Source organism: Martes martes, assembly GCF_963455335.1.
Source record: "Martes martes genome assembly, chromosome: 14".
NCBI classification, from domain to species: Eukaryota; Metazoa; Chordata; class Mammalia; order Carnivora; family Mustelidae; genus Martes; species Martes martes.
Window position 1 is genome coordinate 6,453,752 of NC_137902.1, and position 27,641 is coordinate 6,481,392.

Here is a 27,641-nt window from a genome sequence, read left to right on the forward strand (position 1 = left end):
ACGTGTGTGAGGCTCTTCCTTGTTGTGGTGTGTCGAGGCCCACATCTTTACCGATTTCCCCAAACACCCACTCCTGCACGGGGGCCGCATGCCTCCGGGACCGTCACCCGACATTCTGTGTGGGGGTGGGTGCTCTCATCGCCAAGCAGGCGGCCTCGGGCCTTCTTGCTGGCCTCACCCCCACGTGCCCCTCTTCCTCCTCCGCGTCCCCGGAGAGCAGACACACGCCTCGTGGGCCACAGAACATTCCCACTCACGGGAGTTCCAGCTTCTGCTCTGGGGCATTCATCAAAGAGCTGCATCGGAGTGACTGTCTTCTCTCCCCAGAGGCTGCTTTCTCCCACTCCTTGGGACAGAGAGACAGCGAGGGGAAGGGAACGGCTGGCATTTTATCTGTTGGAGCAGCCTCAGCGGAGCAGGAAAGAGAGACAGAGCCTACGTTCTGGTTTTCCTGGGACTGTCCCAACTTAGGGCTAAGGCCCCCCTTTCTCAGAAGCATCACGGTTTAGAGGATAAATTATATGGTCATCCACATGGAGGACGTTTGTGTATTCCTTGCTTTGATCACGACCGCTCTAAGGAAGGGAGACTCTTCCGGGCAGAGGGCATAGCCAGCCCTGGGCACAACGTAAAGGCGAAGCGTGAGCAAACATTGGCGTGTCTGTTCACGTCTGTCCGAGGAAGGAGCGATTGCTCTGGCTACGGGACCCGTCCCATAGGCAGGCCGCTCTTGGTGAGGACACAGCACCGGGGGTGGTCATCCGTGGACGGGACAGTGCCACTCCAAAGGCACAAACATAAATACCCTCTGATGAGGTTTTGGCTTCCCATAGAGTCTGGCCATAGAAAGGAAAGTTATCAGACACATGGACACGACTCTTTCCGATGATCCGTAAGTTAAAGCCCTTGTTGTAAAGAATCCTGCGTCTCCCTAAACCATCTGCTCATTTATTTTTGTTGGGTTTTTTTGGTATTGTGGGAAAATACGTATAACACAAAATGTACCATTTTAGCCATTTTTAACTGTACAGTTCAATGGCATTAAGTACATTCACGTTGCTGTGCCCTGTTGCCACCGCCCGTCCTCGGAACCCTTCCATCTTCCCACAGAAGCTCTGTCCCCACCGAACACTAACCCGTTCCCCGCCCCCGCCACCCCCAGGTCGCCTCTATTCTACTTCCGTCTCTGTGAATTTGTCTCCTCCCGGTACCTCATGCGCTTGTCCTTTTGTACATCTGCCCATTTTCTCAATTTTATTTTCTGTTTCATCATCTGTTTCATAACGGGAGCTAACCTCACATTTAAGGTTATAACTTACATTTGTGCAATGTTTTGTACCTTCTAAGAATTTTCTAATGTATTTGTGTGTATGAGTCTCCTGGCCGTTCACTGAGGCAAGCACAGACCCTCGTGAGACTGAAGTCCAGAGAAGCTAATTAGGTTGTGTAAAGTCACACAGCAAGTGGCTGAATTACAACGAGAAGCCCGGGTCTGCAGACTCGATCACTTTTTCCAGAGTCTGGCAACTTGTCAGAAGGAGGGGACGATTTCTTTCCTCTGGAATCTAAGCCTAAAGCTGGGCTAACTGCATTTTGCAGAAGCAAAGAAAGACTCATGTTGCATTTGTGAGCATGTAATTAGGGGAGAGCCGTCATGTGGCGGGCAGAGCCCACTGGCGGAGGGCCGACCTGGGTGGGGGTCCTCATGCGTGTTCGTCTTCCTGGGAAAGTCTCCACCTGCTGCCTCCGGCTTCATGCTCCTCAGGCCCGCCGTCTCGACCTGGGTTTCTTCCCAGCGGGAGGGTTTATGATGCACAAGATACGCTCTTCCAGAAAGGTTGGGCATTTCTCCAGGAGCCAGAAAAATCACCGAGCGCTCAAACAGGCTGGAAGACAATTTTGTTTTTCCAAGCTCTGAAATAATCAAGATCTCACTGTGTGCGTGTTTGCAAACAAGAGGGAGACAATAAGCTCATTCGACACGTAGAGTTTTATTTGCAGTTCCGCCGTGCAGGACACCCGCTTGATTTGCGAGGACTTAATACGCTGAGGTCACTTTGTGAAAAACCTGGTGAGCCCGGGGTCCGACTCAGAAGTGAGAGCCTGGGATCCATGATGGGCCAGAGCGTGATCTCCCCGGGCATTAATGGTTCTCCTGAGGGCCGGGAGGTCAGTTTGTTTATTTATTTATCTGTATTTTAAGAAAGCTCTCCATCCAGCCTGGGGCTTGAACTCAAGACCCTGAGATCAAGAGTTGCACGCTTGCTCAGGGAGGTTGGTGTAAAACAAAGGAAAGCTGACCAGAGCTGAGGGACCAGACCATGGTGAAGGCATCTGCTCACCGATCCTCTGAGCTGGAGCGGTTTCCACTTTAACGTGGCAGTTCTGTGTACACGCATGAGTATTCTAATTACACTTCTAAGGTTAAGACTCAGATTTGCTTTGCAACAGGAGTACTGATGTTCTGTTGACTTCCGTAACTGGGAGTGTAGGGGGGAGAACCTTGGATGACGCAGGGGTTTGATCAGTGAGGTTTCCAAGCCCGTGTCTGTGCACAGAGCGAGGGCCCCCTGCCAATCACTGACTGCCTTTTGGAGGAGAGGTCTTCTCGATAATTCTGTGTAGCGTGGGGCCTCTCACCCCCAGGCCCTGCTGCCTCCTAGTCACCCCAGGTAGAGCTAAATGGCAGGGCTGTTGGGGATTTGGGGACCTATGACAAAAGCCAACTGTATACAATTTCTCAAACTTCCATCCCCCACCACCTGACTTGGTTCCTGCTGAGAATGTGGTGTGTAGTAATAAAAGTGACATGAATGACCGCACACTCTCCTTGCGTGTGGCGCTGGGGCGGGGGCAGGCACAATTCCAAACATTTCACCTGCAGTAACTCATTTTTGAGTTCTCACAGTTCCAAGTGAGATGGTTTCTAGCATCTTCATTCATGGTTTATAGGTAAAAACACAAACAGAAGTTACTTGCTTGCCCCGAGTCTGCACGGAGAGGTAACAGAGATGACACTCAGACTCTAGCCCCCACCCAGGCCACCCTGCTGAGGCTGCCTCCCTCTGGGCCGTGGGGAGAGGGGGGAGAGTAATGGTATCGAAATCCCTAATGTGAACAAAACTGCGGAGACACGGTGAAACTAGGCACTAGAAAAACTTTCTGAGCATTTGTGCAGTGCACCTCCTGATCGCTAATATTTCTGTCTTTTGAATCTCTGTGCTGTGTCACAGTGTCTTCCTGTTAAACCACATTGTTTAAAAGGTGAGTACGATGTGAACCATTTCTTGATCAGACAATATCGCTCTGATCATGGCTGACATCATACGCAGCATTTGTTTCCCATGGACGTGCCAATGTCGCTCAGCATTCAGCAAGCACTCTCTGAGCAAGTACGTTACGATCGTGGACTTTCGTCAGATGGGGCTGGTTATCAAGAAAGGCGTCCTATCTGCTACATTGGGAGCCCTTACTCTGTGACATTGTGCTAAAGCCTCTTACAAACACTATTTCATTTAATCCTTACAAAATGCTGCCACCACGAGATAGCACTATTATTAACCCTTCCCCTTTTTAAATAAAAGAGGAGAATGGGACAGAGAGATAGGGGGAACTCCCCCGAGGTCATGTGATGCCAATAAGTAGATTCTCTGCCAAGGTTCCGTGGATGGGGGTGGCAGTTGTGAGAAAAGAGATGTTACTTACATGGATTTGAAAAAGCAAACTGACTCGGAGCTGAAGCTTCATCAAGAACCGCCTAACAGATCATGATGCCCAGACTGCACAAAGGTATTATCAGAAAGAAAACCAGACAGTAACTTCTCATAGGAATATATGTAAGAGATGCTGAAATCCTTTATTTTTTTTATTTTTTATTTTTTTAAAGATTTTATTTATGTTTTTGTCAGAGACAGAGCACAAGCAGGCAGAGAGACAGGCAGAGGGAGAAGCAGGCTCCCCGCGGGGCAGAGAGTCCAATGTGGGACTCGATCCCAGGATCCTGGGATCATGACCTGAACTGAAGGGAGACCCTTAACCAACTGAGCCACCCAGGTGTCCCGAGATGCCAAAATCCTAAACAAAATACTACGCTATTGAGTCTTGCACTGTATTAAAAAGGAATACACACCATTCTGGGAATGCAAGGATAGTTTGGGATTAAGAATCTATTAATACAATGTATCAAAAGATGAAGAAAAAAATTATGATTATCTGCATATTCTGAAAATATATTTAATACAATTTAATATCTGATATTGATTATGTTTTTTGAAACACTATTTGGGGGGGATGGGCAAAGCCAGCTGAGGCTTTATTTGGGACAAGACACTCGAATTGGCTTATAGTTGGAAACATGGACAAGACGGGTACCCAGGGCAGCAGACTGCCCCCAAGGGCAGGCTGAGGACTGGGGCTGAGTCTTAGGTGGGTCTCCTGTTCCCGACGCTCCCCTGCACAGCTCCTTCCCCCAAAGGCTCTATGGCAGCCACGAGAGTGGGGGGGCTGGGCGGGACCACGGTGGTTGTTCACTTGGACAGGACATCAGATGACTCGGACACCAGCTTCCCGTCACGGGTCTCAATCTTCTTCACTACCACAGCTTTGGAGGAGCTGCTACGGCTGAAGGACGCAGCGGGGCCAAAGCTGGCCCGGAAGGAGCTCAGGCTATAGTTGAGGCCAGGGCTTGGGAGGCCCCCACGGGCCGAGCTCAGGCCACATGAGTAGCTGCTGGTGGTCTTAGTATGGATACTCAATGTTGGGCATCCCAGACTCCAGCCGGCTCTCCTCGCCCTCCAGCAGCTTGCGGTAGGTGGCGATCTTAATGTCCAGGGCCAACTTGACATTCATGAGCTCCTGGTACTTGCACAGATGCTGGGCCATGTCCTTCTTGGCTCGCAGCAGGGCGGCCTCCAGCTCGGCCACCTTGGCATTGGCGTCCTTAATGGCCAGCTCCCCGCGCTGCTCAGCATCGTGTTGGCCGCCTCCAGGGCAGCCCTCTGGTTTTTGAGGGCCTCGATCTCAGCCTGGAGTCGGCTGATGCTCCGGTTCAGCTCAGAAATCTCCATCTTCGTGCGACGGAGGACATCTCCGTGCTTTCCAGCCGATGTCTGCAGCTCCTCGTACTTGATCTGGTACAGGGTCTCGGCCTCAGGCCAGCTACGGTTGGCAAAGTCCTCGTACTGGGCCTTGGCCTTGGCAATGATGCCGTCCAGGCCCAGGGAGCAGCTGTTGTCCATGGATAGGACCACAGACATGTCGGAGATCTGGGACTGCAGCTCACGGATCTCTTCACACATCCGCCCGAGGACGTCGATGTCGTCGGTCCGCCCTTCCAGGCAGGACTCGAGTTCTACCTTGTTCCTGTAAGCTTCGTCCACATCCTTCTTGATGAGGACAAATTCATTCTCCATGTCTGCGCGCTCTTGGAGCTCCTCCTCGTACTTACTCCTGAAGTCGTCCTCCTCCGCCTCCGGCTTCAGCCTGTCCGGCCCAGGGTGTCCGCGGCCGCCGGAGGTTGCTGGTGCAGCTCTCGAGCGTGTGTGGGCTGCTCTGCGCGGTCTCCTGCTGCTGCACGAGGCTCTTCTTGGTCTCCCAAATTTTGTTCTGCTGCTCCAGGTGCCTCGCCGTGTCGGGGAAGGAGGCAAATCTGTTGTTGAGGGTCTTGATCTGCTCCTTCTCCTGGGTGCGCACAGCTTGGATGTTGGGATCCACTTCCAGCTTAAGGGGGCTCAGCGGGCTCTGGTTCACCGAGACGGCCGTGATGCTCCCCATGCCCCCGGCCCCGCCGCCGTAGCCCCCGACCACACTCATGCCCCTGCTCACGCCCCCCCGGAAGCTGCCGCCCAGCCGGGAGAAGGCGGATGAGCTGATGCGGGCGCCAGGCCCGCTGGTGTAGGAGCGGCTGCATCTTGTAGGACTTCTGGGTCACCCTGACGGACACGGTGGAGGCCGGAGCGGAGGCCGGAGCGGAGGCTGGAGCGGAGGCCGGAGCGGAGGCGAGTAGGCTGAACCTGACAGAGGTTCTACGAGGAGCCGAGAAGCTGCTTCTAGTTGAAACACTATTAACAGCCTCTCAGTAAGCCGGGAGTCGAGAGGGCACTCCGCGAAGAGGGTAAAGGACGTGAACCCGAAGCTGTCAGCCTGTATCTCACCGCCCGCTAACGAAGGGCGGGAGGCCTTCCCCTGGAAGGAAGGTAGAAGCCGGGAGCCAGCTGTGCTGGAAACCGTAAGTCCCGATTCGAAAACACACACAGAAAAAGACAGCAATATCCGATGGGACTTTTAGAAAGGAGAAGATGGGAGCGGCATTCTTTGCAGGTCTTATACCTTCACTTTTTTTAAAAGATTGTGTTTATTTCAGAGAGAGCGAGCACAAGCGGGCGCAGGGCGAGGGGCAGAGGGAGACGCAGACACCCTGCTGGGCAGGGAGACCAACGTGGGGCTCCGTCCCAGGACCCTGGGAGCGTGACCTGAGACGAAGGCAGACGTTTCACCGACTGAGCCACCAGGCGCCCCAGTATTAGACCTTCTCACCAAGAGTCAACGGATTGACGTCTGGAGCTCAAAAGCGAATCCAGTAAGCCTGTGCTTCTTAAACATACAGCACACAATCTGATGCAATAGGGAAAGAACAGAGTTGGGTAGTTGTCAGAAAAGGGAATATAAATGGCTCTTAAACATACGGAAAGAGATTGAGTCTCGTAATCAGAGAAATCACATGAAAACCTTGCCGAGACGTTGCTTTTCACCGATCAGACTGGCAAAGACTGAGAAGTTTAAAACCACCCTGTGATGGGGCGAGAGACTCTCTTGTTCTTGCCGTTGGGATGTAGACGGATGCAGCCTTGTCAAAAAACAAGCTAGCCTCATCCACCCATACTCCAGATGTCCGTACCCCTCGACCTATCAATCCGCCCCGTATTTGGAATTGATCCTACAGAGACTTCCATGTGGGTGGGCGAAATGATATGTTTACAAAGTTACTTACTGCTGCATTTTTTGGAAATAGTAAAAGATCACAACATTTCAAGTGCCAGTCAGCAGGGGATTAGTTAACTAGGTCACGGCGTCCATACTATGATGGAGAACCTAGTCAAAAAGGTGGGTACTTTGCTTTAGTTACGAACATGGGGGTCATCTTCAAGTTACATGTGAAGTGAATGAAAGCAAGGACAGAGCATCGTTACAACATGACAAGGAGAACACCGCGTGTTTGTTTGCACCTGTACAAAAGGCCTTCCAATGCCTGGCTGAGGAGCCCACGCTATTTCCAGGGGTGAGGATGTAGGTGGGAGACTTTGTACAACTTCAAGCCTTTGGGCCACGCGAATGTAACAATATTTTAAACTTAAATCAAAAGATGATTCTACGAAAACAAACATCTTTTTGATGAACCATCATCCTCATTAATAAGGTAAAGGACGTATTGGAATAAGATCCTATTCACAGGAGTCACAAGCACGAAATAAAATCTTTAACAAGAAGTGCACAGGGCTCGAAATGACAAAATATGTAATGGTGGCTCTCTGGGTGACAATACTGATCAAAATCCTCAACATGGACCCAACAGTTTCACTTCTAGGGGTTTATGCCCAGGAAATGGTCCCAGATGAAAACGAGGGTTAACTGGCGAGAATGTCTGGCCCAACCCAGCTTGTAAAGTAGCACAGTGGAAATGAGCCGCGCGGGTAATGTTGGGAGTGAAACATGGGTTGAGTGAATTACACTAGATACACACGCAGTGGACACAAAGTCTGGGCCTTGTCAGAGTCCCTAGGCGGTCTGTTCGTCTCTGTCTTCCGGGCTTCACGCCTCTCCCGCGCAGTCACCCTCTCCTCCCAGCTTAGACAGGGTCCCACGAGGCAGGGCTTCCTGAACGAATGGCGGCGCACTTCACAACAGCACTGTGAGTGTGGGAGAGTCAGCTCCTGGTGGGGGTGACCCTTGACCGATTGGAAATCGGGCAGATACACCCCCATCGTGCTTCTCCCCTTGGGGAACTGTGTGGTGATCAGGTCCCTCCTTGCACCCCTTCTGGGGGAAGCTCCTGATGCCAGGGGAACGCGTCTGTGGCACGACCTGTGTGTCTCTCCGGAGCTCGTCCTGAAATAGCTGCTGGTGTGCTGACTCATCGGAGAGCACTGCTTTGTGTTTTTCCCTGGATTTTTTTTCTTTCTTTTCCTCACCATCTAGGCCCTCAGCCCGCACCTCCCAAATAAAGTCTCAGCCCTTCAATTCTTGCCTGAGGCTGTCTATTCTGGAAGATGTATGTGAAGACATTAGACACTAAGCCATTATTTAAAACGAGGTTGAAGACTCTATTGTTTATATGTATTTTTCATCTTCTCTATATTATGATAGGTTTTGACATCTTAAGAACATTCTGGCTGGGGAGAGACTGCCCCTCCCCGGGCTAGCAAATTCTTAGAGATGGCAGACGGCGCCGCTGGAGAACCCCCTTCGCGTGCAAACTAAGTAGTCCAGAGCCTTACCTCTTCTCTCGGTCTTGCATACCCCAGGAGGCACCACTCCCTGCTCTCATTATCCCAGGGCTAGGTACAGACAACCAGAGGACACCCCTGGAGCCCAGAGCCTGACAAAATTATTCAAACTAGCTAATCTAAGCTGCTTGTCCTGTCCCGTCTTCCCTTTCCCAAGGAGAATCTGCGTGCCATGCTGTGCATCCTGATTCTAGGACCCGGTAGGATATTAAACTTGGCTTTCCTGAGCCTCTCCTGTGTCCTCTTGTGACTATACTTGACTGACCATCACCCAAGGGAACACTAAGCAAAGACTATTTTATGACACACAAAAACATTCACGTCGGGTGCGTAAAGAAAAGCACGTTTATAAAACAATATGTTTTAAATAAACAAACATACAAGAAAACATTTGGAAGAAAAATATCAACATATTGATGGTAGCTAACGTTGGAGGTAAGATCGTGGGGATGTTTTTCTTTTTGTACTGTTACTTCTGAACGGTCTACATTCATTTAAAAATTTGTACCTGTTATCTATTGCTGCATTAAAAATGACCCCCAGACTTAGTGGGTTCAAACAGCTCTGTGGTGACCATTCTGCGAGTCAGCAGTTGAGGCTGGGCTCGGCTGGGTAGTTCTGCTGGTCTTGCCTGCCTGGGCCTGTGTGGTCCACAGGAGCCTACCACGTCTGGCTGTTGGCGTTGGCCTGCCCGGCCTCTCCCTCCAAGCGGTGCTTCATCTGCCCACTGCCAGCTGGGGCTTGTTTACACGACAGTGGCCTTCTGAGAGGGCAGATCTAGAAGCCAGAGGCCTCTTCAGACCCATGCTCTGTGCTCACCCAATGCCACTTCCACGCCAGTCTATTGCTCAGAGTAAGTCACAAGGCCTGCGCAGACCCGAGGGCAGGGGAACAGGCCCTCCTCTGGCTGGGAGAAGTGGTGAAGGGCCAGGGCGAGGAGGCTAGCAGACGGGGATGGAGGGAATGATCGGAACCTCCCTGTAGACAGGGACAAACGTGTGACCCTGGCGTTCCAAAAACGTTTTCAAAGTTTCTTCTAGTCTGTGTACCCGTTTTGAGACAATAAACATAAGTAACACTTTTGTATCGATCATTTGGGGCAGGACTCAAGATTCTAATGGGACTTGAAAGGCGAACTTAAAAAAGTATTAAGTGAGTCCTAGGGTGGAGATATATATATATATATATACACACATATATATATATGTGTATATATATATATATTTTTTTTTCCCAAAATTGATTGGCTCTTCCCCTCCATCAGTTTGAATTACTGAGATTTACAGCATACGTATCAGGGAAAGAAAACTTCTTTAATTTAGTTCCTGGCTGCCAGACAGATGGTCAGATTTGTGCTAGTGATTAAAAAATGGAGTTCTCACAATTCTGCAATGAAAACCCTACCCACTTTCCATTCCTGATTATGTGATAGGATAGGAGACCTCTCTGAGTAGCTTCATATTATTAGATCAGCAAGAAGATGTCTAACATGACTCAGTGTTGTTCTTGAGAAATAATTAGCTACTCAAGTGGAACAGACCCCCACGGAATACAAGTCTCTCTCTTTTATAACATTTAAATTTGGAGGCTTAATTATCCAGTGAAAAATAGTCACTTTAGCTCTTTAGTCCACTTGGCTGTATATTGACATTATTAAAATGCTTTCCTGGTCTTTATGCAAATTGGCTTTTTTTTTTTTTAAACCAATTTATCTCCTAGCAACCCAAAGCGAAATAAGCACTGAAAAATGACATCCCAACAAGACTTTGGGCTCTTAATCCAAGCAAATTCCTCGGGTTTACCTGTTGATTGTCTAAATGAACAAATGGATGCGCCCACAGGTGTGTAGGACGCCGAGTCACTTCCTTCAACTCAACTTTTAAGCGACTAATTCAATAGTCAGGTTCACACAAATAGACAGTTAAATCTACTGCATTTGGTCACCAGTTCCGAGCTGTAAGTCTGCGCTCAGCTGAATGAGAGAACCGATGTACACTTGAGACTTAGCCATGCCCTGGGTATGCGCAAAGTTTCTTTTCTCTCTAGAGATGCACCTCGGCTGTGGGGAGCTGGAAGCCACCTCTCCTCCCAGAGCTTAACTTCCTTCTTGGTGAAATGTGCATGATGGGGTACCCAGGTGGCTCAGTGGGTTAAATGTCTGCCTTCAGCTCAGGTCATGATCCCAGGGTCCTGGGATGAAGCCCTAATCGGCAGGGAACCTGCTTCTCCCTCTGCCCCTCCCCTCCCCCTGCTCATGCTCTCTCTCTCAGATAAATACACAAAATCCTTTTTAAAACAATGTGCACCAAGTCTGTGCTCTAGGCTCAAGGCTGAGAAGGTAGAGTTAGACAACAGTATAAACGTGCTTTAGAGACAGCACAGAGATGCCAGCCATGACTTCTCTCTTAGATGATGCAGCAGTCAAGATGGAGGCTACAGGCCCAGCGATGACCCAGAGGGTACCACCCCCTTCCTGCCAGCCCACCTCCCTGGCCTGAGGCTGTGTCCCTTGGCTTCCTGACTCAGTTGCCTTGCCATTAGAGTGCACTCAGACTCACTTCCTCCTGCCAGTCCCTTCACTCCATCCCTGAGCAGGAGGGCTGGGCTCCAAGTGTGGGGAGACCCCTCTTTGCCCTGTAGACCATGTGTCATCATGGCCTTGGGATTGGGGCTCAGGCTCCCACTCCTGCTGTTGTGGCTGCAGGCTCTCCCTGATGGGAGGTCAGAGGGTACCCCTGACAACCCAAGCCTCTGCCCGGCCAGTGGCACTCCCAGGGCTGCCGCTTTTCAGACACACTCACTTCTAAGAAAAAGGATGCATGAGCCTGGACAAGGTCAGAAGCCAACCACCCCACAGCCCCCAACAAGCAATCACTTCCCTCACAGCATGGTATCTGTGGTGACTTGCTCACCTGTTCTTTTCCAGGACTCTTTGAGTGTGACAGAAGCGCCATTCAAACCCGCAAGTTTAAGCAAAAAGATATTTAGGTTTAGGCAAGCTTCCCTGTGTTTTGGGTTGTGCTAGCTGGAGAAGGCACAGGTAGAAAAGAAGCAAGCCGCGGGGACTCGAGGCCGGTAACAGACCCCAGCTGCCTCTGCTCGAGAACCCAGGTGGACCTTGTGCTACAGCGTGGGCCCCATTGTTTTCTACTCTGGGCCCAGATTGCCCTCGGGACTCTCTATCTCCTTGGTCTGCCTCTGCTGGTTGTTTCACTCTCCCTGACAGCAAGGGGGTTTTCTTCTGGGAACTGGATCCCTCCAAGCAGGTGTCCATTCAGATCATGGAGGACTCTTCCCTTCCTGCTCCATCCAGCCAAGTCCCAGGGCAGGATTCTGATTGGCCTGGCTGGATCATGTGACATCCCTGAACCAATAACGGTGGTCTAGGTGCTGAGGATTATGATTGGCCCAGGATGGGTCATTTGCCCACCCCTGATCAGAAGACTGGGTGTGAGGCTTCAAGGAGTGGTTGGGTGCCTTGTTCATCAGACATTGGCCAGGACCAACCCAAAGAGCTGGACAGACTTAAACCGGGGAAAGGAGGATGTGGGGTCTTGATCTTTCCCTCTCAGAAGGCTGCTGGACTCTAAATTTAAAATTTCCCCTTTCTCCCTATCAATCTTCTAGCTCTATATATCAATGATTTCTCTCCTCCTCCCTCTCTGCTTTTACTTCTAATTCATCAGGCACTGTGAGTTCGAAGGGCACTTATACCTCCTAAGCTCCATCGAGCTGGGTGTGTTTTGTGGTGTTCTAGGAAAACTCTCTTCTTCCATTCATCAGGCATGAATATAATATGGAGAAAAGTTTTGACAAAGGATACTACCACCAAAGAGCAAATGGAGAATTTTAAAATATTTTTCACACCTTAGGGCAATTGACATTTTAGATTCATGCTTTTGCTCTCCCTTACTAGAAATAAGACTTTCACTTGCCTGACCTTAATGAATGTTAAGGGAATTCTTTCATCGCTCAAAGACAAGTGCAATATGTAGGAAGCTAGTGGTAAAAACCAGGGGAACACTGACTGGTGTGAAACTGACACTCCAACAGATCATCGTCCATGCCTGATAGAAAACATGTCTTTTTAGAATCGGATGTTCATTCACTCTTTCATTCAACTAATATTTGTTAAGTACCCAGAAGGTGCTTCCTAAGGAGTGTTGACTAAGATCAACAACATTCCCGCTTTGAAGGAGCTTACTTAGAGTGGGGAGATAGAAGATAGGCATGCATGAATGAAAAAAACAAGATTGTTCCAAGAGTGAATGTGGCAGAAATGCAATAAAGCAGAAAGTAGCCAAGGAACCCTCCCCGAGCAAGATCTTGACTTTGATTCGAGACCTTGGGGTTGTATGTTTGGGATGTGGGTGTGATTAGCTGGGGAGAAGCAAGAACCAATTAGCGGTTTGGGGAGACTAGAAGGGACACCTGAGTGGCCGAGGTGCGTTGTGTGGGCAAAGGGAGAGAGGGGGTGGGTCAGAAAGGGATGGTATTTGTAGGGCCATGGGCCATGGTGAAGAATGGGGATCTTGAGTCCGTGCAACAGGAAGCTGTGAGCAGGGGAGAGACGCTTGAGGTTACAGTCGTTGGAGGATCCTCCTGGCTTTCATGAGTGCAGGTGAGAACTGCGCGTGGTCTGGCTGCAGGTGGAAACAGAGGAGCGTGTAGAGGTAGAACAGGCACTTCTTGTGGATGGAGAGGATAAGCGGGATGAAGAATGGAAGGAGATGGAGGTCACGGCACCCCTCCCTCCCTCTAGGCTGCTCAGGGAAAGCTGAGCCCATTGGCCGCCCAGTGAGCCCATAGCCAAACTTGGCTGCCTGTGGCAAACTGAGTTATCTGAGTCACTGACAGTGCCTGAGTTCTGTCTGTGTTATCTTGGGGAAAAAAGAAATCCAGGTCAGAGAATGACATAGAATTTGGTTTGGTTACATGAAGACAACTGAATTCCAGTTGAAATGTCATTTCTGTGCCAGCAAACAAACTCCGCTCCATCACTGACCTTGTGGGACCTGGGGATTTCTTTTCACCATCCGTAGTAGTCAAGTTGAGCTACAACAGAATTCGGTTTGGATGTGAATTTCAGCTAAGCAGCTTCAGAGTCCATGGATTTGGAAGCACATGTTACCAGCAGCTTTCAGAATAGTATCCCGTCCTCACCTGAAGACGGAAGCGCCTTGCAAAAAATCACGTTACCACCCACAACTCACAAAAACTGTATGGATTCTCTGGGAAAGCACTCCTCTCCCTGCAGGACCCTGTGTCAGGAAAGCGTCACCCTCCGCTGGCACTGGGACTGTCCCGCGAACTTGATTACTTAAAAAATTGGGGTGGGCAACTGCGTTTGGTGGTAAAGGACCACTATGGATAGAAGCACAAATCCTGTGTCATCTGTTGGTCTCAGCGGCTCTGCAAGGGTCACAGAGGCTTGTGCCTTTCGTCCCTCTTTCTCCTCTCTGCTCAAATTTCCCTAAATCAAAACAGCCCACACTCCTTCCAGTTAACTTGTACAGGCTACACATTCTTCTGCCAAAGAGCTGGAGTGGGAAAGGAAGTGGATTTGTGCAGGGCACAGAGTCAAAGGAAATAACATGAGAAAATCCTTCTGTTATGATTTCAAGTAAAAAGAGCAGGATGCAAAATTGTCTATATGATATGGTAGGACTGTATTCAACGTGTGCATGTGCCCAGAAAAAAAGGACTCGGAGGAAATATTCCACAGTCTTAACTACAGTTGATTGGGGGATGACAGGATGATGGGTGATGTTTTTGCTCTGAATTTTTAACATCTTTCCATGATTTAAAACAATGAATATTTGTAGTAGATATTTCTTGTTTTGTCCGTTCAGAAGAAACGAGAAAACTTCTTTCTCTGCTTCAGCCCTGTACCTCTGCTGAGGGCTGCCCATCACTGCCCCCCACCACTCTGAGTTGAAGGGATGGAGATACTTTTGACCCAAATAGAGCCAGTAATTCTACCCCATTCCCTGACCCCAGCTCAGGAATGAGCATAGGACTCAAGCCAGGTTCTACGATGTTCTAGTAAATGGAGGAGCAAGGCAGGCAAGAGAGTCAAAGAGTTACACCACGTGAGGAAGACATAGCACAACATTGCTGGCTTTGAAGATGGAAGACGTGTAGGCAGCTTCTGGAAGTCTGGAAAGTCAAGAAAATGGATTCACTGAGGAACCTCCAACACCCTGACTTCAGCTCAGGGACTTCTCCGCCCCAGAACTGTCAGATAATACACGTGTTTTGTTTTCAGGCACTAAGTTTGTGGTCATTTGTTGCAACAAGCAGTAAGAAACTCATACAGAGGAAGAGAGGCCAACTCTAGATGTGGCGTGTTGCGCTTGGCCAAGAACGTTAAGGCACAGCTGCAAGCTGGCTGCCGAGTCCACCTCGGGGAACTCTGGGGGGAGCCCTCCAGTCCCACTGCAGCCAGTGGATGCTGTTGGCTCTGGTGCTCCAAGCACACATCTCAGTTCTGTGGGTACTCACGGGGCCCCTGGGATTACTGGGGAAGCGGGGGGGAGAGGCAGTCCCTCTGGGGTGGCACAAGTGGGCCATCTTCCAACCATGGCCTGTGGGAACAGGGCATCTGGAGGCAGAGGGGGCCAGCTGTGTGGGAGCATCAGAGCACAGGAGGCCAGCTGAAGGGTTAGGGGCAGGTACTGGGCACCCCACTGACATCTTGGGCCCCAGGGGTCTTTGGGGAAGGCCAATGCTAAGGTGTCCTCCCACCCCCCCCCCATTTCTATCTCATGGATAGCTGAGTTAAAACCAGTCAAGGTGAGGGGCGCCTGGGGGGCTCCGTCTGTTGTTGAGCATGTGACTCTTGATTTCAGCTCAGGTCATGATTTCGGGGTTGTGGGATCAAACCCCATGTTGGGTGTAGAGATTAATACTTATAATTTCACATAGAGCAAAGTTTCTCTAATGTGAAATTAATAGAAACTAGGAATTCTAAAAAAAAAAAAAAGAAACTAGGAATGCTGATGACTCAAGAAATGTCTAATTTGACATTATTCCACAGGATAAAGTATGTGAGAATTTTTATAAGGGTATAATTAGTGATTTTGATGAAATTAAGTCAGAAATACAAATTTTATGGAATAAGTATGTAATTTATGAATTATGGATTTCACCTATGCATTACTGACCCATCAGTAAAATATGTGTATACATATACATAATAATTAAATTTGACCATCTTTGATATTTTGGCCAATTTTCTGTCATGTAAAAACTAGAGTCAAACATATTTTTACATATTTTACATATTTTAATTTGTTAATATTTAACATACATCTACATTTTTAACATATTTAATCATTTTTAACTTGTTCTTATGAAGTTGTTTAAGTTAAATGTAATTGCTTGAGTGGCATTTACTTGGCATTCCCATTTTAAGTCTTAGAGAGGTTGTAGGTCAGATTTGATATATGCTTGATCAAACTGTTCCCTTTCTGGGCAGATCTAGAAAGTACCCTTTATATGCTTGGTTAATTATTCTGAGGAATGCATCACTAGCTAACCTGAGACCATGCGTCCCAGTAACAAAGTCGAATTATGAGCTATCCACGCGTTGCTTCTAACTTTCTCGCCAAAAAACTTGGGGCCATACACTTTTTGTTTACTGTGTTTGATGCCATTTTCATAGACTTATTCTCAACAAGCTTTTAACATCTTTAGATATAATCTCTACACCCAATGTGGGGCTTGAACTTACGACCCTGAGATCAAGGGTCACATGCTCTACCCACTGAGCCAGCCAGGTGCCCCCTTAGCAAGCTTTTAAGTCAATGCCACAAATTGAAAGTTATTTTTCCAGTTCTTAAATAAAAAACTACTAGGTATAACAACAGTGCAATAAGTTCTTGTTTTCTTCTTCAACAATACATATAATCAATGTTTGCTGTTCAACATGACTTTTGTCAGTGATACATCTAGTTGCATTGAGTAATGTTTATTTATGGTATTATTGTATGTAGGATTGATTCTCTCACTTTCTTACCTACTGAATTAATCATCTCATTTTTAATTATTCCATCCTGAGTAGTGATTGTTTGTTTTATGACTTTTATCCGCCTTACATTTTTGGCCATCCTAGCCTAAAAATTGGGATTATTTCTATTAAACCTGGAACATTTTTATTGCTTTCTGTAAATATTGGGGTTTCAGTACTGTAAAAAGCACCATAACTCTCAGATAAACACTGAGCTCAGAATATATCATTTCAGAACATCACAATAGTGTTGTAGACTGGCATGTACTTGTCATTGTTAAATACTGTTAGCGGTTTGCTCTTTATTCACCATTCTTAAATTTTTAGTACTTGCATGTGTGTACTTTTTTCTTACATATGCCAATGACATTTTGTGTTATTTTGATAAAAAAAATCCAAATGTTTCTGGCAACAAATAACATCTTTGGCCAAAGCTGATCTCAAAAGTCGGCTGTGAGTTACATAACACATGTAACAAAATACGTTGTCTTTCACTTTGGATTACGAGAACCAGCTTTTAGAGGTTCCTTCTCCGTTTGAAAGAATGTTAGTATAAAGTGAAATACTTCGTTTTCTGCTCTGCTCATGCTCATCCAACGAAAAATTGGATTTGCTAATTTGAATCGGATTGTTTTGTTAGAAACATCCTCATGCTGTCAAAGAACGTTGGACGCCATTTTTAGGATTGTCCTACCATAACATTCTCGTGCTGTCAAAGAGCGTTGGATGCCATTTTTAGGATTGTCCTACCATAAATGAGTGAAGCTCCAGAGGCTTCTCTTTCTCATCCAATTTGCTAATTTCATGAATGGATTTTTCTTCATCTTCCAACACACAGGCCAGAGTTGCACTTGCTGCTTCTGAGTTGTGAATTTGTCACGAACAATCCTCTTTTTCATTCTCACCACTTTGATCAGTAATTAAATCTTCATGTAGTGGGGAATATGAGGTCCCAGGGATTTCCTCTGACCTCTTGAAGTTGTGAATTTGATTAGAATAATTTTCTCCCTCATTTTCATTGTTTTGATCAGTAATTAAAACTTCATTAAATATAGAACTTCTAATGTCTTACTAGCAAATTTTGTGTGGGTCGTGTCTGACAGAGACTTCTCATTTCGTTTCTAGCTTTAAAAAATTTATGCAAATCACTTATTTGAAGGTATTCTGTTTCTTTTTTCTTTTCCTTTTTTTCTTGTCTGAGCTCTACGTTCTATTTTTGATTCTCATCATGATCTTGCCTTATATTTGCTCTCAGTGATTTAAAGATTTAAAATAGAATGTAGCTGTGTCTAAAGTAAATACAATTCAAATATTTTTATATCAAAAAACAAATGAAAGCTAATGTGACTCCCCAAAAATCAACATTATTTTTCATGTTTTTAAGAGTTACTTTCTTTTAAAATATTACTATCCGTGAAATTTAAAAGGAAAAAGAAAAGAAAATATCGTTAATGGTATAAAAACTGAAACCATTTTTTAAGAGCTGAATTTCTCTGAAATCTTGAAAGTCAGGCTAATCCCATTAAGTAGTTGACAAAAATAGGACTACTTTCAGTTCTAGTGTTCCCAGTCCATCCAGTTGTAACCACGGGAGCTGGTACCACGCTTCATGTCTGTCATATCTAGATCCACATGTATGCAAATTTTAGAGCAATATGAATTATTTAACTACTGCTAAGTGTTCTTTAATACATCTGGGCCACAAATTGGAATACAAAGAGAAGCAAGAAAATGGACTCTCAGTATCACAAAGAATACTTCCCTATGCGAAAATCTTTTCTGTTCATCCTCTCTGGGAGGATGGATTTGACAAGGGAATTAATTAGTCATTTATCTTACCTAAGCACTTCTGCTGCTCAGATCCTCCCCTATTTTGAAGCTGTGTCTATTTCTGACATCCAGAGGCACAACCCACAAGACTTCACGGCATTTGGGCTCAGGTACTTTTTGTTTCGAGAACGTAAGGGCTCAGGTACTTTTTGTTTCGAGAACGTAAGGCAAGAGCCGTAGAGAAGTGTTTCCCTAGAGCCTGAGCTGTTTTCACCTGAGCAAATGTTTGGGGCTGGAGGGCAGGACAGTGGTGCCTGCGTGTTCTCTGAACTATCACTATGTGTGTGTGTGTGTGTGTGTGTGTGTGTGTGTGTGTGTGTGTGTGTGTGTGTGTTGGGGTGGGATGTTCATACCCCTCAGAAGTCTGGAATCCAGAACTAAGGTCTTCTACTCATTGATCCAAACTAAACTCCTTTTTTTTTTTTTTTAAGATTTTATTTCTAAGTAATCTCTGTACGCATGGTGGGAATTGAACCTACAACTCCCAAATCAGGAGTCTCATGTTACCTGTTGAGCCAGCCAGGCGCCCCTAAACTGAACTATTTTTTGAGTAGCTCCCAGATTCCAGGTTCTGTGCCAGGCGCTGGAGTCACAAACTAGGGGCACTGAGAGTCCTTTGGGGGGGTGGGGAAGAAAACTGGAAAGGTGTGTGGACAGGGCACCAGTGGGGCTGCTCTTGAAGAGCGAGAGAGCACCAGGGAGAGAAGAGGGAGAAAGTGCATATAGAGGTTATAGTCTGTGCACACACAGATCGACAAAGAGCTGTGACGTCTGGGAGTCAGCACCGCTGGAGGACGGTGCTCCAGGAAGCCAGGGACACACACCCCTCCTGAGAGGTCTGATGCCTAGTTTTGTGGGGCCTTGGTGCCTGGGAAGGAATTGGTACTTCAACATGTCAGGCATCAGCCTGACATGAGCAAATGTGTCATGTGGGACAGGGAAACCTCTCTTCTGCCTTCTTAGAGCAGTGGTGGGGACCTGCAAATTAAACCAACAAAAGACAGACTAGCAGGAGAGGAAACCAGGTTAAATGACCCAACAGCACGGGAGTTCTCGAAGAACGTGAGTCAGGAAGTGGTCAGAATCCCAGACTTCTGTTCCATTCTGTAGGGGATGGGGAGGGCAGGGAGGCACTTCTGAGAAAATGAATGCCTTCTCAGATGGGAGAGAGGGCACTGATGGAAAAGCCAATGACATCTTGGAAAGGAAGCTGGCCCCTTAAGAGGATAGATGGGAGATGTGATATTCAGGTGCCAACGCCTGTTGGGGTTCAGAAGATTAGAGGTGAGCTGGGGAGGGATATATGTGCATTGAGTTCTTTGGGGGAGGCTCCGCTTTCAGACAGAGAGGAGATTTCAGGAACACAAATGCCTTCAGCTCAAGGTGATTTTACAGTAGCTTATTCTGAACCCCTTCAATAGTGTGGAGACGCCCTCGAAATGAGGGAGAATAGAGAGAGGAAGCCCCCTGGAAGACCACGGAGGAGTCCGGGCAAGAGAGCCTGACTGAGACCAAGGCCAGTGCTCCTTACAGTTTTACACGGACACTCCACATCTGGGGGTCTGGTTAAAATGCAGGATCTGATTCAGAAGCTCTGGGTTGGGGCCTGGGATTCTGCATTTCTCCTGAGCTCCCAGATGCTGCCGATGCTCTGGTCCATGGGCCACACTGGAAGGCTTTGACCGAAGCAGGAGGCAGAGCTGAGAGGAGAGGGGAAGGTTCTTGACTTTGGCTGCACAACACCATCATCTGCCTGTACCCAGAGCCCTCACCTTCGAGTCTTTGGAGACTCTGAGCTCAGAGTCTTGTAAGGCTGCCCAGGTGATTCGAACCGCAAGCAAGGTTGGGCGGCGGGTCTCAGAGCCGGCGGCAGCTGAACTCAGAGCTTCCTAAAGCCGAGTCACTCGGGATCACTATCTGGATGTCTGAGCTGACCCTGGCATGGTGGCTTGGAATGGCTTTGGGGAGACAGACCTGGCCGGACAGAAGTGATGACCATTTTCTTCTCCATCTTCTTTGTTGTTTTCCATTGTGCTGTCTTCCTTGGAAATGGTCTTCAGTCTTCGTGGATCTCATTTCTCAGAGTCAGAAAGCAAAAGGGAAAATCTGCTGTTGTTTACCACGACTGGGTAAACAGCCTTGAACCCTGGGCCGAAACTGCCATCCACAGAAGACGGAAGACAGAGCGAGGCAAAAACGGAGTGTGAAAAAAGCCCATTGTTTTCTTTTGTTTTACAGAACGCCAATTGCTTTTTCTAATTACAAAAATTACACGGGCTCCTTGTAAAAACTTTCAAACATGATGATAGGTAAGACCAGAAAGGGCCAGGCGCCAGCATCAAGTTGTTTTATCTTAATTTCCATTACAAAAAAACCCCCACAAAACCCCCCCACAACCTGAAAGCACAGCCCCAGAGCGTGCACACAGTTGGAACCGAGAGCAGCTTTCCCGTCAAGCTCTGCTCACATTTGCTTTTTGACTTCCAAACTTTCGAAATGTGAAGTTGCTCTCATCTCCTCACCTGGAGTGATCACTGCTTAATGGTAGTGATTAACCCTCCCGCTCAGAAGGCAGCTGGTTATTAAATAACAAGCTCCTGCCACATTATCCTTCTCCAAAACAATGCGCTCCCAAGCCCCCGTGTTCTCCTCCCTCCAGTCGGGCCCTGGCTGCCGGGGCAGGTGGCACCAACAGTCTCCCCAGGGGCGGGCGGGCACCAGACCCCACCACCAGCTTCTCTCACCCGGGCCTGAAGGATAGTTGCTGCAACAAGACCATTTCCAGCAATTCAACTCGCTTCTTCTGGTTCAAAGCCCGCAAGTCTGCGCTGGTGATGAAATGTGAAGCCAGAAATCTGTGAACGGCATTAATGAAATAAGATACAGATTTTTAAAACACTGTATCGGCACCACCGTGGGACAACTGAGGGAGATATTAAAATTCTGTGAATTCTTCAAGGTGCCAGAGGAAGGGAGGGAAGGGCGGGCGGGACTGCAGACGAGGCACCAGGCTTCTCCCCCCAGAGACGGAGAGAGCTGGGGGCCGGCGTCCACGCGGGGCTCGGGCGCGCACACCTGAAAGAGGCCTGTCCGTCCCACCAGAACTAAGGAGGAGACGGATCTTCTTGAAAGTACCTATCGCAAAGGGCTTGCAGCGAATGAATGAAGGGGGGAAGGAATGAGGCCCGGGTGAAAATGTAGCGAGAGGAGAGTAACCGGATGGGGTGGTGGTGAACATTACCACAGAGGCCTAGAGGTGGAATATTCTAGCCAGAGAGAAATCTTCCCATTTTCTCATCTTGTTTTATTTTCCCTCCATAAGGCCAGGAGGAAAATTACATCAATTGAGATAATTTAAGGTTAAACCCTTTTATTTCTCCGTAACCCCTCTCTATAGCCCCTTGTTTCCTCTGGTGCGACTCAGTCCATTCACCTCCACCGTGTGTCCGAGCTCCTTGGCTGACAAGCAAGATCTCTGCTCCGGAAGAGGCTGCCTGCGGTGACGAGGCGAATGTTCAAGTTAAGTCCAGTTTCCCACAACACAGACCCTCTTGCAAGGGGCCCTCTTTCCCTTTTAATGGTGCCATTTTAATAATATTTTTATTTATTTATTTGACAGAGATCACAAGTAGGCAGAGAGGCAGAGACAGAGGAGGAAGCAGGCTCCCCGCCGAGCAGAGAGCCCGATGTGGGGCTCGATCCCAGGACCCTGGAATCATGACCTGAGCCGAAGGCAGAGGCTTTAACCCACTGAGCCACCCAGGCGTCCCTAATGGTGCCATTTTGCTTGGAGGAGCTGATCCCAGATTCAGGGTCTGGCAAACCGCACGTTCTGGTGAGGGGGTTTCACCTTGCAGGTGCTCTCTGTGTACTCTTCAGAATGTTCCGTGGGAGCTCAGGTCTATGAAAGGGCTCCCACGTAGCCGTTTCTCATCTTTCTGAGCCCCTGCCTCCCATCTGAAGTGTCAGCGAATCAATTCAAGCCACAGCCCAGCAATGCTGATTTTTAAAATAAGTTGGGGTCAAAGTATGATAGAGTATGTCCCTGATGGGAAATGGGAAAGGGCCGCGTATTTTTAGACCCACTCTTATCAACCACAGTTGCCTGCATGATTCAGATAGAAATAGGGTCTCCTGCCACCCAGATGAGCCAGGTAGTTCAGGCTGTGAACTTTGGTACAGGCTGGTAGGCACTGATTGTGGAGGAGTCGCACGGTAGTCATCAGGTAATAACCAAATATGTTGCAAAAATTACTCCCATCAGAAGTCTTGATCTCTTAGTATTTGTGATGCTCAGAAACTCACCATGAAAGCTCTCTAAATATGTTGTTAAGTGAATAATGCAAGGTTCAGAACAATGTATATGCTGCTATCTATGATTAAGGTAGGGGGAGAAGGTATATTTGTATTAGCCTGTAAGTGCTTTAAGTCTCTGGATGGAGAAAGAAAACAAAACACAAATAAAAATTTAGTAATCCTGGTCCCCTGTTGGGAGAGAAGGGGAAATTAACATCATTTTAGGATTTCTTCAGTGTTTGAACCATATGAATGAATAATCTGGCAAAAAAAAAGTCAAATAATTAATTTAAAAAAAATTTCATACCATGAATTGGGGATTAAGGGCTAAGTGAAGGAAGGCTATGTTTAGATGCCCCACCGGTTTCTAATACTTGGTCTTTAACTGGAGAGAAGGAATACTTTGAGCAAAAATAAGGGTTGATGTATTTGCCATCTCTCATGAGCAACTCGAGGACAGCACTTGACTATCCAGCCTGAGGTCATGGAAGAAGCCTGATCACTTGGAAGATTGCTGGCCAGTCGGTGAAGTGCATAGCACAAGGCCCCGGTGTGCACTTAAAAATGGTTAAATAAGGGGCGCCTGGATGGCTCAGTTGTTTAGGTGTTTGCCTTCGACTCAGGTCATGATCCTGGAGTCCCAGGATCAAGTCCTGCCTGGGGATCTCTTCTTCTTTTTCTTTCTTTCTTTCTTTTTTTTTTTTTTAAAGATTTTATTTATTTATTTGACAGAGAGAGAGATCACAAGTAGGCAGAGAGGCAGGCAGAGTGTGAGGGGGAAGTGGGCTCCCTGCTGAGCAGAGAGCCCGATGTGGGACTGGATCCCAGGACCCTGAGATCATGACCTGAGCCAAAGGCAGAGGCTTAACCCACTGAGCCACCCAGGAGCCCCCTGGGGCTCTCTTCTTAACAAGGAATTTGCTTCTCCCTCTGTCCCTCACCCCACTTGTACTCTCTCTCTCTCCCTCAAATAAATAAATAAACAAAATCTCTTAAAAAATGGTTAAATTAGCAAATTTCATGTTGCGTAGATCTTATCATAATCTCAAAAATAAATATACAAACCCCCATTGAATTTTGTACTGTATATCTGAACTGAGATATATCTCAGTAAAGCTGTTAAAACATATCAGACCCAAATTTGCCTTTTTCCGAGTTGTTGTAAGCTCTTTGGAAACAGAGGCCAGGCCTTCTACACACTCATGTCTCATCTTTAGGAAGGCTGGCTCAGACAGGTGCCACTACTGTTTTGATGGCTGAAGGGTGACTCCCATTAGCCGTATGGAGAGTTCAAAGTAATCTACTAACCCTAACTGGCCTGTATTGGAAACCTCCTCTGTACAGTTATGTGATCTTCATTTTCGTAGTCTAGTCACTTTTTCTTTTACAGTTTTTATGATTAAAAACAAAACATAAAACCTTCTTTATGTCTCTACTTAAGAAGACATCACAATTCAGCAATGACAATGAAAAATCAAACAACTCAATTAAAAAAATGGGGACAGGACCTGATTGGTAATTCTCCAAAGATGATGTACAAATGGCCAAGAGGCACATGAGAAGCAGCTCAACATCCGTCCTCATCAGGGAAATGTGAATCAAAACCACAATGGGATATTACCCCACACCCATCAGTATGGCCACTATCAAAAAACCCAAAGAACAAAATAACAAGTGTTGGTGGGGATGGGAAGGTATTAGACCCTTGCACAACGTTGGCGTGATGCTAAACATGATGGACTGCTGGGGAAATGCCACAAAAAGTTAAAAACGGAACTGCCACGTGATCCAGCAATCCCACTTCTGGGGCTATATCCAAAAGAACTGAAATCAGGATCTTGGGCACCCAGGTATCTGGACACCCACGTTCACAGCAGCACTCTTCACAATCGCCAGAAGGTGGAAGCAACCCAAATGCTCATCCACGGATGAATGGATAAACCAAATGCGTTCCATCCCCGCAATGGAATATTACTCAGGCTTGAAAGGAACGAAATCCTGTCACATCCTACAAAATGCGCTAAGCTTCGAGGATGTGATGCTAAATGAAATAAGCTAGTCACAGAAGGACAAATACTATGTGATTGATTCCATTAACATGAGGTACATAAAGTAGTAAAATTCAGGGGCGCCTGGGTGGCCCAGTCAGTTAGTTAAGTGTCTGCCTTTGGCTCAGGTCATGATCTCCGGGTCCTGGGATTGAGCCCCGCTCAGCAGGGAGCCTGCCTCTCCCGCTGCTCACACTCTCTCTCTCTCTCTCTGACAAATAAATAAATAAAATCTTTAAAAATATATATAAAGTAATAAAATTCAAAGACAGAAAATGGAATGGTGGTTTCGGGGGGAAAGGGAAATTGGGTGTAAGTCTTCAGATTTACAAGATGAAAAAGTTCGGGAAATCTGTTTTACAACCATGTGAATATACTTATCACTGAACTGCACACTTCAAAAGAGTGAAGATGGTAAATTTTACGTTACGTGGGTTTTTTTTTCCCACAATAGAAAAAATCAGCCATAAGATTGATGAAAGTTTGCCAATAATGGAAGCTGATGGGTACGCTGGGATTCATCATGCTGCCCATTTTAGTAAAGGCTTGAAATGTCCTGTAATATAAAGTAACTAAGAAAAGAACACAGCTCTTTGAGCACAGGCCACAGTGAGGAAGACCTATGGGGCATCTGGATTTCTAAAACATCCAGAGGGATTTAGGATGCATGAGTTTGGGCGGACACACCATTTTGCACATGGAGCATTTCCGGCATCCAAGAGGGAGAAGATTACTCTGGGCTGCTCATCAGAGTCTAGACCACAGTCGCTAGGAACTTAGCGACAGAAGGTGGCACGTTTTGGCTCCTCAGGTTCCTCTAACACACTACAATAATCTAGGCATTATCCTTATTATGTATGTAATTCTCAGCTGGAGAGATGCAAATAACTCTGATTATAGGACATGTATTTCTGGTCTATTTTATTTACATTGTCTAGTTACCTGCCTGATACCTGATTAAACTTCTCTGCCTACCTTCCTGGAATCAGCAGTATCAACACTCTTAATGTTTTATTAAGCTTCTCAAACACACCATCGATCCCCTAGCCAGAATACTCTGCTTTGTTACCATGGCTTTAGTCCCAAAGCAGCTTCTCAGGGATATTTGCCAAAATATTCTTGGATTCATTTGTAATCCACTTACTAACTTACATTTGAAGGATAATTGTTTGTGTAAAATATTAACCACATTATTATGCCTGTGGCTGGCTACCTATATGAATCAGCAAATGATACAAAAATAACAATAAATAACAATATAATGCTAATGCTAACCAAATGTGGAAAATTGAAAGAATAGGCTAGCTTTCATCCAAGAGATCTCTGCATCAGGCCGAAGTTCCAGATGAAAACAGAAGGAGACACACAGCCGGATGTTTTATTTACCTGCTGTCAGATACCTACACATTTGGACAGATCAGGGATGATTATCAGTGCTGTGGATACAGATGTAACCACAGGCGACTCAAGGAAGACCAGACTTCAAAGGTGATGAAGATGGTGTTGAAGAGCCAGTTGGAGGGAGCAAAGTCCGGGGCATGTGGATATATTATGAGAGGATAAAATGCCAGAAAGTAGTAATGATGGAATATATGTGACACATGCACACAGAGCCACATAGTATCCAGCTCAGGAAAGGCAGTGTTCTGGGGCATCAGAGGGTTCTACCATATTATTTACAGAGGTTTAGTATCACCTTCTTCATTAGGGAGGGGTGCGCTGAGAAGATAGGAGAACAAGTTCCAAGGGCAATATATCCCTCACTGTTCAGCCGGCTGACTGATCTCTCCTGACACTGGCTCGTAAGTCTCCAAACCTTGAGTTATGGGCCTCAAATACAAGTTACCCCCCAAAATAATAATAAAAATAAAGGGCGAGCCATTTCTTGTTGTGGTATTTCACTTCCGAGGCTAGCCTTTGATCTCTCCAGTATACTGAGAAATCAAGTTACTAGGTGTTTTTTTCCCACTCCAGCCATTTGTCAGCAGATGCCATAAAAATCTGAGTTGTCCCTCTTGATCTTTATCAGAGATCGAAGTTTCCTTTGATCTTCTCTGTGTGTGACATTTGTGCATGGTTTCCCTGCTTAATTGTCTGACTTTTAGTTGCTGTTTTAGTTTAAAAGTTAACAGTAGTTTTTGTTCTTTTTTTTTTAACTCCTCCTATCCTCAAGCCAGGCGTCTGGATGAAGTATTCGATCTCCCAATGGCACCTTGTCCGATTAGCAATGCGTGACTCAGTTCAGTTCTGTGCAGACGTGAATTCTCTGCAGTGATGAGGAGCACCTCGAGGGAAGGTTCATGAGGTTATCATGACTCCTCGTTTGCCAGTGTCTTTGTAGAAGGCATCCGGCTGGTTTGCAAAGAGCAAACCTCAGTTTCCCACAGCGGGGCCCAGTCTCTCCAGGTCAGCCAAGTTCCTCAGTTGACTCCCCCATTCCCTTCCTTTCGTGTGACAATCAACAGTGAAGCAGGAAGCAGACACAGGTGACCCTGTTGTCTGCCCTCCCCACATTGTCCCTCCCTATCCCAACGTGGAGGTCTGTGCAGATGCCCCTGCCAGTGGGGGCCTCCAGAGCCCACCACCTCGAACACTAAGGCTTTTTGTATAGTTTCCCACATTTGTTTGTGCTCGTGCCGGGTTCACAAAATCTACACTTTTTTTTTTTTTTTTTTTTTGAGAGAAAGAGAGAGAGAGAGAGAGACATGCAGGAGCAGGGATGTGGGGGAGAGGCAGAATGAGAGGGAGAATCTCAAGTAGGCTCCACTCCCAGCGTGGAGCCCAATGCAGGACTCAATCTCACAACCCGGAGATCAAGAGTCGGACGCTCAACAGACTGCGTCCCTCAGGTGCCCCCACAGTTGGGACTTCTAAATGGCATATATCAGGGAAAGTAGATGGCATTTATTGGTGCAAACAGTGTGTGCAATGCTTTGGAAATCTCTCTGTGCTATG

General features: G+C 47.0%; 1 protein-coding gene across 1 annotated transcript in view; it reads right to left on the reverse strand.

Annotated features, from left to right (window-relative positions):
- Window positions 1-4,526: 4,526 nt before the first annotated feature.
- Window positions 4,527-27,641, reverse strand: part of LOC308354716 (keratin, type II cytoskeletal 8-like) — a gene marked incomplete at both ends in the record, with an annotated part of 42,656 nt that continues 19,541 nt past the window's right edge. Inside the window, 6 exon segments of the mRNA XM_080822339.1 lie at window positions 4,527-4,754; window positions 4,756-4,976; window positions 4,979-5,493; window positions 5,495-5,905; window positions 5,907-6,023; window positions 21,087-21,197. Of these exon segments, the coding sequence (XP_080678465.1) occupies window positions 4,527-4,754; window positions 4,756-4,976; window positions 4,979-5,493; window positions 5,495-5,905; window positions 5,907-6,023; window positions 21,087-21,197 (1,603 nt within the window).